General features: G+C 42.5%; 1 protein-coding gene across 1 annotated transcript; it reads right to left on the bottom strand.

Moving 5' to 3' along the window:
- Positions 1-425: 425 nt before the first annotated feature.
- On the bottom strand, positions 426-1,445 carry LOC120686027 (NAC domain-containing protein 43-like). The gene is made up of 2 exons (XM_039968185.1): positions 1,118-1,445; positions 426-865 (listed from the first exon to the last, which is right to left on the bottom strand). Exons 1-2 carry the CDS (start codon positions 1,415-1,417, stop codon positions 566-568), a joined length of 600 nt encoding a protein of 199 aa, XP_039824119.1. The 5' UTR covers positions 1,418-1,445; the 3' UTR covers positions 426-565.
- Between the last annotated feature and the right edge of the window lie 11,018 nt (positions 1,446-12,463).

The raw sequence follows: 12,463 nt of genomic DNA, 5'->3' as shown, positions 1-12,463 counted from the left end.
GGCTGTAACTTGGTACTTCAGTACAAACTAGATTGACCAGATCTACAAGGAAACACATCATGCAAGCCATCTTTCAGTTTGTCCATTTCTATCATCTTTTCTGCAGCAGGTGTATGAACCTACGTCAGTTTCATTGGAAACATGAATACTGTTCAATGGTCCAGCGCTTTTCTATTCCAGTCAAGCGTGTAGGCTAACTATCATGTGAGTGTGTGTGATAGACTTCGCCAGCGTAATAAACAATAACATCAAGCACAAAATAATTAAAAATACTGAGATAAGAGATTAAAAGGGAATAAAATTTAAGAAAGGGAATACATATATATTAATATCACGCAGAGGTGTAAACATGTTTCTCAAATCATAGCAACAACACCACGTCGGGAAATATCACAACATAACTTGCATCTGGGGCAAAGTTACTGCTAAATCCACAGATGCTTGACTTGAAACAAAATAACTTCAACAACATGCCATGGTCATTTAGAACTGGACACCAACGCTTTATTATATTTTAGTTATTATTCTGCTTCACTCTTCCACCATGGCTGCCATACTCGATCAATCACTTGCCCTCGCCGGAGGTGCTGCCATCTGTGTCATCGTTCTCCTCTGAAGGGGCTCCGGTGAGGCTACTTGAGCTGGCAGCCCTCTCAGGGTTACCCTGCCCAATGAAGTCGAAGAAGGGGACCTGCCCTCCTCCTGCAACGTTGTAACTCTGGGCGATGAGGCGTGGCATGGCGCACTTCTTCTTCTTCTTATAAAGATGGCAAACAACCCAGGAATCATCTGGGTTTACCATAACAGGAACCTTTTTAAGGCTTGCAATGGTGTTGCGGAGTGCTTCAGACAGCTCACCATTTTTCTGTATATAGTTTAAACGTTGATCGTTAGGCAATAGAAGAGCAGTTATACTTTGCAGACCATCTGAAAATGACTTCAGTTATTTAGAGTAAGTTGGTTGATAATTAAACAGAAGGGGTTCGTGCACTCTTCCCATGTTCATGCCATACACACACTATGTTACACAAACATATATAAAGAACCAATCTAAACTCTGCATGCATGCGTAGATTCTTCAAGAACAACAATTTGATGGCTGTGAGAGTCAAAATACCTTTGCAATGGCTCTTGCAGTGCAGGCGCATTCAAAGTTGCCGCCCTCTCTTGGCCTCATCACATGACTGGGCTTGAGGCCAGCTTCAGCGAGCCTGTACTCTTCCATGACCCACTCTGTGTTCTCACCAAATGGCGCCTTACCGCGGTAGAAAACCATGGTCTTCTTCAACCCAACCATCAAAGGAACTCTACCATTGATGCCTTTGCTAAATATGGGCACGTCCTTGCCTGATGCCTTCCAATGGCCATCACCCGCAGCACGCTTGCGCCAGTTTCCAAGTGGCCACCTAGTAACCATCCGAGAAAAATAGTACTTCTCCACAGATCCCTCTGTGTAGTGTAGCAACAAAAAACAAGAAAACAAAGCACGGGATTTATAGCCACCACAGATCAGGTAGGAGCAAGTGCAATCAAATGAAAGTAGAATAATTAAGTCTATGTGTTTCTTGAGAACAGATTGGTGTAAGTGTGCAGATGATACCTGGTACTAGCTCCCATGGATTGTGGTTCAGGATGTCCACATCTACAATGTATCCGGAGGGTAGTGGTTCATTCATGGCACGGGGACGGAGGTAGTGCACCACGACGTCTTCGTCGGTGGGTTTAAACTTGAACCCTGGCTCGAGCAGGATGGGGGCTGCGCTGATCATGGGGTGGGAGGCAGCCATGGTGTGGTGATGGTGATGGGTGACTACTTGGCTCTAGTCTGCAGCTTGAGAGTTGTTTTGAGACTTGGTGATGGGCTGATGATGGTGACAGGAGTGAGGGAGAGGGGTATTTATAGGGGGAAATGGAGGCTGTTACCTAGCTAGCGTGAGGGGAACTCATCTTTATCTCCTCCCCTACGTCTTTCTCCCTGTACGCATTTCCCTTTCTCTTTTAGTCTTTTGGTAATATACATGCCGTGCAGTGTATATCTTTAGATATATGATAAAAAGTGATCTAGATAAAGGTTCACTCCCTAAACTTTCTCACTTGTCCCGTTTTTTGGTGTTTGCAAAATTGTGGGTTTGCAAAATACATCTGCTACTTAATTAATTTTACTATTCTCCATAACGTTAGTATGGCATTGAGCCATTGACTACCCTATCTATGTAGTTCACTGGCGTATTTGCTCATGGCTCTGTCGCTCCTTCGTGTTTTGTGGGCATTGTGCATGCCGGTTTTGACTATATCCATATAGGGAGAGCACCTCCCCACCCCCCCCCCCAAAAAAAACAAACATTGATAGAGGCTTGCTTCTTTTGGTATTTTTTCATTCAAGCAGCGCTGGTGGTATCCAATTACCGTCAAGAGGCATGTTAGGAGGTTAAGGTGGTGCCGAAAGTCCCCATGCATGTCACTGGCAACCACTTGCTTCTATTGCCAACTTGCTCTTGTTTTGGAAAATCTAACACTATCGAGTTCTACTGACTGTGACATGTTCCATCTTTACTACCATTTATGAATCAATGCATGGCAAGATCCAAGCCATTGTTCGTACCAGCTCGGAACTCATTGTGGAGACATGTTGTGTTGTAGTGTATATTGGCGGTAATGAAGCCCAATATTTTGGCGGGGCGAGGCTTAAAGATTCAAGGTGAGGCTCCATATGGATTCTAGGAGAATAGAGTGCTTGTAATGGCAGGTTCCTTAAAGTTATTTCATTATTCCCTAATGTGTCCCGAGGCTTGTGTTAATTACAACCATTGGGGGGTAGGTTGGGGTTTTCTTCAGTTGGTCTTTTGATTCTAAGGTAGTTCGTACGGAGGGCATCCAATGAAGATTAATTGAGTCGCCTTAGGAAATATACCATCGTTAGTAGGATTTCTTTCGTGGAAGTTCATTTTGACATGGCCAAGTGCAAATGTGGCATTCCTATACACTGTGGGTGTCTTGCCATTTATATCAGCCATGAGGGGAAGGCAAGCAGAGTTTCTTGGTTTTCATCCTCTAGGATATGGTTGCAGTAGGCAGACTAGGGAAGAGGCCCTCAGCTTCTCTCTGGGCTAGGGTGCATGGCTTCTTCCTTCGGAGCACATTCTGAAAGAGAGGCCTCTGGAAGCTCCCAGCTTTCAGAGGCTCTAGCTACTCCCTAGCTAGCAGGCCTCAGCCCCTTCTCCTAGCAGGCCCCGACCCCTTCTCGTTGTACGATGCCGCTGGCCCCTTCTCCCTGGCCTGCAATGAGGGCCTCCTACCTAATAGGTTGAGTGGTGCCTCTTTTGGCCAGTTGCCTTAAAGGCGTAACTCTGGAAAGCCCTCGGTTGGTGTCCACTTTTGGGGCTCTATTCCTATCATATCGTCTAATGATCCCGGTTTTTCGATGGCCCAAGGCCCATTACCGATAGCGTGATTGGATCACTTTCATGTAAATTGTTTTTTTTGTATCTAATCGAAACATGGCATGCTTTCTTGTTTCGATAAGTGGGCCGCAAATTGTTTTGGGAGGGCCACCATAGTTAAGGTCGCTAACATTTTCTGTACATTGTTTCTTTTACTAGGCTATAATCCTCATGTGTTTGCTTCTGAGAATGTGTATAACTAAATACCACTAACAAAGATGAGATAGAAAAACAAGATCATTCAATTTTTCTTCTCGGTGCCTTTTCAATGTGATTACATTACTCATCCTGGAGATACAGATTATTTAGTCGAGTTCCTTAGAAAGAGAGTTGTCGCACGCCCCTATGTTTTCTTTACACCATCGGTGTCAACAATGGATACATTGTAGTTGGTTTTATTTTCCCATGTTAACATGTGCGCATTTAATGCAGCTTCGACCTCCTGGTTGGCGATGATACTAGCAAGCACGTGCACTTCAACCACGGACATGGAAGGTAATTAGTGAACCACTAGGCTTGATAGATTCTTGGATGCCCTTGTTTGGGTTCTATTCTATGTTATCTGGTTCTCCATGTTCAAATAAGTACACTAGCTACGTTGTTCTAGGTGGCTAGATTGCTAACCAGCGATAGCAATGAAAATGTTGCCAAATGGTTGCTCATATAGGATCCTTCATGTGCTGTAGTATAAACGTAATGCGGTGCACATCCTACATGTCTGTGTTGGGGCCACCATTTTAGTCATACCGGCACATTGTCATCATGGTTTGGTGGTAGGGATGGATTTGGATTGAATACACAAGAAATCTAATTTAGATAGTGTTATTTATCATATTTTAATTTGAATATGAATACGAACCTTATTGGCTACAAATATGAAAGAAATAGTTCTAATATGGGTTCGCATTCACATCCAAATATTTACTTAATTCAGAAGATAGCAAGTATAAATTTGTCCTACCAATGGTTTTAGTATAACAACATCATTATGGGTGGCAATGCATGAGTATAGAACAATACACAAATGTAGCTGGTCAAGAATAACATATTTGTCAATAAATGTTTCAATAATTTAATATAAATAGATAAATAAGTATAAAATAATTTCATCAACACATATATAAAATAAAGTACGTAAAATTAATATCATAAGCCATATTAAAATTAACTATACTTTAATTTGTTTATAACATTAGTGACATCAAAATTAATATCATTCGCCATTATACATATAGATTTCTATAAATAGTTTGGATGCATAAATCTAAGCAATATCAAATTAATATAATTAGCCATTTGGCATAAGATGACCCTGAAAAGTTCATATGGTCTGCATAATTTGTAATATTGAAATTAGTAGTCTTTGGCATTGTAATTATAGTCATAGTCTCATAGAGATAAGTTTTAGAGGGTTTTACTTGATACTTTATGCTTCATGGATACGGATCGTATATGATAATTCCATATTTTTTGAATATGAATATGGATTCCGATATTGGGAAAATAAAAAATGAATTCAAATACATCTATTTTACTATACATATTAAAATTGGACACGAATATAGATAACCATACTAATACTTTAGTGGATCGAATTCAAATAATTCAGATTTTTTGACATCCATATCAATCCTTTTTTGACGGGGCCATATAGGACAAGATTATTTGACATGGAAGATTAAGATTTGGTGTTTGTCTATGTCATTTGCATGATCTCCGGGATCATTTGCATAAAACTAGGATTCTAATCTTCTATATTTGAAGGACCTGCTTGGAATGTAAAACATCACATGGCTAGAATAAAATCTGTGCATAACTTGAACTATATACTATCATGCAAATTTACAAATATCAATACCATGTCTTGAAAAAGTTTATAATTGTGTTCGTTATGTTTCTATTTCAATCATCAAGTAAGACATGCACATGTAAAACCTTACATATGCACAAATTATAAAACCATCCTGCATTTCATATATTTTTAATTTTTGCTTGGGTGAAATACAATTTGTTGAGAGAACTAATAGATATAGGTCATCATTTATTCTGCTTTCAATCCTCTACTTATCTTGTAAAAAAAAAGGCATTTACTTATACTGTAACATGACTTGTACACTTTAAAGAGATGTTTACGTGGTCCAAACCTGGAGAATGGGTACAGTGGGGGAGACTCAAACTGAACTCTCCACTCTATCTCTAACCATTATTCAAAATCTTTTTTTTGCCTTTCCATCAGGAACCAACAGAATTTGTTGTGTTATGACAAGCAAACAAATTGTTGTGTCAATGACTAGGATTGTTGTTCCTTCTACCTTTACATGTGTGCTCTCCTTTCCATGTCAAAAATAATTTGTCCCATCTAGTTACTTTAGTCTACCTTTTATTTTCCGTGTTATATAAGGGAGCTGGTGTATAAAACGTGCAAACTAGGTGTGATTGAAGATTTCTTGTGGACCTTGCTTCCATGTTTGCCGCGGCCTTTATTGTGGAAGTATATGGTTACTTGAGGGGTATGTTTTGGTTGTTTCGATGATGTGGCAAGACATGCTAGTTGTGTTATTGCTAAGTTATACTTATCTTTATAGCCGAAAAACCTCCTTTTGTAGAAAGAAGAAATGAACCTAACTTAACTGAATCAAGACACAATGCTTAATTAGACTTTTTCATTAGACTCTTATTTGCCGCACCTTTTCCATTGAACCCTATGCTCTGTAACAAAGATCCCGCAAGTTCTCACCTCGGCAGCGCCTGAAGTGCCAACATTTTACTAGCACATATTAGTTGCTTTGACAAACTATTGCTCTAGCAAGTTCCAATTGGTGGAAACACTATCTATGGAGGGAAAGAGCCGGCAAGATCTGAAACCAGTACTCATCATGCTGTTGGGAACTAGCTGTATGAAATTGGTGTTCTCTACCCAACCAGTGTATAGGAGGGATACACCATAGTTAGGTTTATGTCCCCATGGTGACATATGCACATTTAACGCAGCTTCATCAACCTCTTGGCTAGTTATAATAGTTGCTTGCGCATGATCTTTACATTTGAATGAATAAGGTCATTTGCATAAAGTCAAGATTCGAATCATATTTCATACATTTGAACCCCCTGCTTGGAAAATGTAAAACACCATATGACTGGAATAAAATATGCACATACTTTTAACAATATAGTGGCATAAAAACATAAAAATATCAATAGAAACCTCTTAAAGATCATAATGTGTTTGCTACATCTCTATTTTAATCATCACCAATAAAAAGGTTGGAACCAGTAAATCACAAGATTTACATAAATGCACAGATTAGAAAACCACCAGCCATTTTTTTTATTGCTTGCGTGGGTGATATACCATCTGTTGAGAAAATTTTTAGATATAGAATCATCAATTTATTCCCTTTTCAAGGCACTACTTACACGATAACAAAGACTTGTATTACTAAAAGTACTATTTCGAGTGCCCAAACTCGGAGAAGGGACACAATGAGGGAGACTCAAACTGACTTTACCACTCTATTTCTCTAATCATCATTATTCAGCACTTTTTGCTTTTCCATCTGGAAGCAACAAAATTTGTTGTGATTAACACAAACAAACAAATATTCGTTGTCACTGACTAGGATGCTCCTCTAATCTTTACAATTGTGCTTTCTCCCTTGCCATCTTATAAGAGGTTGTCTCATCTATTATTTTAGTCTACCTTTCCATTTTTTGAGTTTCATGGTGGGAGGTGACAATGAAACGTGTAGACATATGACATTGAAACCTTTACGATTGAAGATTTCTTTTTGGACCTTACTTCCATGTTTTGGTCTTGTAGTGTATTGCGGCTTTATTGTGGAAGTATATGACCAAGTGGACTTGTTGTTGCAGAACCACTTGAATTAAACCAGTTTAAGTGCAATGACCATCATCGTTTTTTCTTTAGAACTAATCATGTCCATATGAACTTAAAACGGTATAATCTTGAGTCTGTCGGGTAAATCCTGATTCAACCACTGTAATTATGGATCGAAACATACACAGGAAGTCTCGCACAAAGATGACCACAGATTACACAAACATACCGAGGTTCCCAAATTAAATTACAACACATAGTCTTACAATTAAGTTTGAAACACCAATTAATAGAGTTCAACTTGCAGTGGAATTAAAATAGCAGTTCAGTTTAAAACAACGATAAATAATAGGTACGACGGTACAAGATGAGCTTCACATCTTGCCCAGCGATGTGTTGCCAACCTTCCCGAACTTCAAGGACCCACTCAATTGATAATCCAACCAGAAGGAAGAGGATGACCGGTCCAAGCGCACAGATCTCCTCGAAGTTAGCAGGAACGCAACCTAAAATTTTGGGTCACAACAACAACCTTGAGTATACTAATACTCGCAAGGCTTACCCGATTATGAATTATACTTAGCCGACTCCTCAACATGCAAGACTTTTGGCTGCTAGGTTTGTTTTACCAAAAAAGCGACTAAAAATAGATCCTTCTTTCAATACTTTAGCCAAGATTAGAGTTACAACAATCATCCTTATTCTTATTATTACTTCTATGATGCAACATAGTGATCAAGCGATATTCATAACAAAGAAGTGAGGAGTTTCGGACCGAATTTACAACCTTGCAAGGGATACCTAATCACACGACACACGCATGCCACACTGGGCCACATGTGGCAACTTTTCCCATCATCACCCCAACATCTGAACAACATACCAAAATCCATGTGAGGAACCCCACATGGTGAATGTAGGCAAACCTAGTGAACCCAAGGGCGACTACAACACTTGTCATCATTCCACTCCTAGAGTAGCAGGTCGTGATTCAATGTACCGTTGCAAGTTAAGTACATCAGTTTACTTGTTCCTATTTTCCCATCATGTGACTAGTACTATTCAATACTTCACCAACACCTTTAATAATGAATGGACCTTAACCGATACAGAACGGGCCTGTCAGACTCGGGGTAGCAGGACTGCTTATAGGCATAGAATGTTCTAGAGTAAGGGATAGCACATGGATGTACCTTACCTCTCTTGTAACTACTCGAATAGGAGTAGAACTAGCCGCAGTACAAAAGGAACTATCCGATTGTGTTGTAGTAGGATTCCAACTGTACTCGGCTAGGACTTTCCATGTAACCCTGTCCCCCCAGATATATAAGGGCGGGCAGGGACCCCCTCCAAACAATCATCAACACCTAAGGCAATACAAACAACACAGGACGTAGGGTATTACGCAAACTCGCGGCCCGAACCTGTCTAAATCTTTGTGTTCCTTGTACCATCGAGTTATAGAGCAGCCAATCCCTACCTACAAACCATACTGCTAAGGGTATCCCTGAGCAGGCTTGGCGGTAAACACCGACAGCTGGCGCGCCAGGTAGGGGATTCGGCGAGTTCATCGGCGAATTCGATGGCCAGATCAAGCAACGCCAACAACGTGCCAGAGGGCACAACCCTCGTTCTTTGTTTCTGGGCATGCACGACGGACGGATCGGGCGGCTTCTCCAGCCACCTTGTCATGCCTAACTCGCCTAAACCGAAAACCACTGTCCAACTCGCCGACATCCGCAAGTCTGCGGATCTCGACGCAGAAAGAGTTCTAACCAAACTCAACTCGGACAACCCAGAAAATGTGTCAACTCCAACTCGAACTCTTGGTTCGGCCGAGTTCGACACAACTCTGATTCTGAAAAACCCTACTGTTCCAAAACTCTTGGAAAATACTTGACTCATCTCAAGACGATCAAATGCCGCAAGATCAAAAACTCAGAACTACTCGATGGAGTAAATTGAGTTTCATGATCAATAGAGGGCTGCATCAAACTCACGGAAACTGCTCTCGACTCTTCTACACAGAACCCAGAAGTGTTGAACCCGCCACAGAGATGGTCGGGTGATATATTCTCAGGGATCGATCGAGTGAATTCCATGCTCGCCGCCTGCATCAAGACAGCCGAAGGCACCCTGCAAAACAATGAGCAGAAAATGGTAGGAGGAATCTATGGGGGATCTGGTGAGATAAACCCCCGGCTTGTTCGGATGGGACCGTCTATCTCCAGGATACCTCAGAGCCCTTCACCGAAACCTGCTCACGTTCAGACTCCGGAACCACCCGAGTCCTCGTTCGATCAGGACTTTGATCAATTCATGAACGATCTCGACAACTTTGAATCCTTCGATGATCTCGAAGATTGGTCTGACAACGTCAACTTGTTCATGAGCACTATGGCCAATCCACCCGAACACGCTAACACTCTCTGGGAACTGGCCAAACTCAAAAAGGGAAAAGCCAAAGCTCCAGAACAATCCAGTGAGTCTATCTTCGACAAGCCCTGGATCAAGGAGCCTGAAGGGCTGACTCCCACACAATCATGGCTACACTAGATGAACGAGAATGCCCTCTGCGTAGAGATGGGCATCCCGCTTCTCGCTCACCCAAAGCACACGTACTCTAAAATTGGTGGCCTAACCGATTCCGATTCCAAGTACTCTTCCAACTCGGAGAACGAGCTGGATGATCTAATCCAGTACAGCAAGCGAGTCGAGTTTAATTCGGCTAAGAACTGTAAGTCCGATCAGGATTCCCTTCCTAACTTGGTCATATATGCAACTCCGCAAGGACGGACAGTGCACCTAAGGAAGACACAAGATCCACCTATGGCTCACAGCCAATGGATCTGCCCTTCCAACAGAGCACCCCTCTAGACCCGTCCTCAAGCAAACAAGATCAAGAGATTCAAGATCTTTGCCATGAAATCCTCATGGTTTGCATTTCTGAAGTCCAAGAACCTGAGGGTGATCCCTTGGAGCGTATCAACCTCGACGACTACAACTCTGATGATTTCGACGAGCACCTTTCCGACAACATGGAAACTACTCCTCCCACAATCATAGAAGCCCAAGCTACTATCAAGCAAGATCCGCCTGTACCTCCTCCAGCAGTGACAGTCACTGTGCAATTGGAAGAACAGCACCCAGCAGAAGATCTCTACGAGCATCTGTAGTGAAAATGGCCTCTCATGCCATATTTCAATATAATGTTTTGGCGTTTGATGACACACACAACACTTGGACTAATATATGTGTTAAGATTATCATTATCAGGTTTATAGGTCCAAGGGATGAAAAGATCAAAGACCCTGAAGAAACCAAGTCGAAAAGATCAGAACAGAGACAATTTACTATCACCAGTTGAATCGACGATAGACAAATTGTACTCACCGGTGCAATGGGCTCAGTGGAGACCAAGTCAGCAGAGTGCACCGGTTTAACCGACGATGCTCAAAATTGAGCGTTGGTGCAGTTGTCCAGAGACTCCACTTTTCGAGGGTTTCTAAGCTTGCACTCATCGGTTAAACCGACGGGGATTTCAAGAGCGTTGGTCGATTGATCAAGTAGCCGTTGGAAGACTGTAATGGCTAGAAGAAGGGAAAGTACACTCACCGGTTAAACCGGTGTTGACAAAACTAGAGTGTCGGTTTAACCGGCGTTAAGGAATTTTGTCAGCCTTTCCCAACGGCTCTTTTGGGGTGTGTGGGCTATATATACCCCCAAGGCCGGGTCATTTGAGGTTGCTGGAGTTGCTGAAGCATACTACACTTAAAGAACACCTCCAACCACCTTAGAGCTTCATTGTACCACATATAGGTTTAAGCACACTTCTGAGAGTGCTTAGTGCTTGATTAGGCTTAGTTCTTGAGAGAACTAGCTTGAGGGAAAGTCTTGCTGCGGCAAGCATCTTGTGTACTCGTCGTGTGAACCTCCGACTTGGTGTGGAGCGGCAACGACACTTTGTGCGGGGAAGGAGACCCCTCTTGGTGAGAAGCTCCAATAGTGAAGACGGTGCCATTGGTGACGCTTCGAGAGAGACGGTGGTGGTGGCCTTGTCTTGGTGACTTGGGGTCACTTAGCCTTTGCTTGCCGGGAGTCTTGGTGGCGAACGCAAGACGGTGATCAAGCGAAGAGACTTGGCATCACACTTGTTCGTGTTGGACAAGTGGCCGTGGACGTAGGGAGGGACTTGGTGTCCTAACCGAACCACGTTAAATCGTGTGTCTTGGTGTCTTCAATGGAGTTTGCATATTCTCTCCCTTACCTCTTTACTTACCGTATTACGTTTCCGCATTTACTCTATCTTGCGTACCTTTACTTTCCTAGTTAGTTTGATTAGGATTGGCTATAGGTTGCAAGTCTTTTAGGGGTAAGTAGAGAGTAGCATAGATAAATCTTAGTCATAACTAGCATGTGTAGGACGTGTGTTGGCGCTCCTTAAGTACCCTTTTTATCCCTTGTTTATCCTTGATAATGGCATGAATTTAATATCAAAATCACTAACCGTCCTAACCTGGCCTAATTATTGGTCATTTTCACGTTTGCACATATATTTTGGAGGAACTTCGTTTTTGCAGGTTTTTGGCCTATTTTAGAGCATGAAATGACGAGGCCCGTGATCGAGCGCTAACACGGAGAAAGACGAAGGCCAAAGCCCAAAGGAAAGACCAAAGCCCATGTTGATTCGAAGCCCATTCATGCACATCCATCCTCCAAGAGAGCCCAAAGGACCAAGCCCACGAAGATGAGATCAAGATACTTCGGGATTAAGTAAAGCAAATGAAGATTTAAGGAAGGATTCCCTATCCTATCCTTCCCTCGAAGATATCTCCAAGATAACGACGTCCAAAGGGGTGCAATCGTGAAGGACAGAAACTCTAGAAGAAGCGAGGAGTCTACATGCGAAAGATGAGTCCGAGGCGAGCCCGAAAGGGGGTAGGCCAGCCGGCCTAGGCCCATGGGGCCAGCTGGCCCAGCCCGTTTTCGAGGAAGTTTGGCCTCCCCTTCAACCGGTGGCTTCCCCGGCTTATAAATAGCTCGCACCTTATTCAACTCGAAGCATCCATCCACCCAGAACTCGGCGAAAACCTAGGGCCAAGACCGGAGGGAGACGACGGCCGCCGCAAGTCTTCAAAGTTGTCTAGGAGATGGCTTAGGCCACCCCTAGCTGCCATGGCCTCCC

Source organism: Panicum virgatum, chromosome 8N (assembly GCF_016808335.1).
Source record: "Panicum virgatum strain AP13 chromosome 8N, P.virgatum_v5, whole genome shotgun sequence".
Classification (NCBI taxonomy): Eukaryota; Viridiplantae; Streptophyta; class Magnoliopsida; order Poales; family Poaceae; genus Panicum; species Panicum virgatum.
Note: the sequence above shows the minus strand (reverse complement) of the source record. Positions and strands in the feature narration are given on the sequence as shown.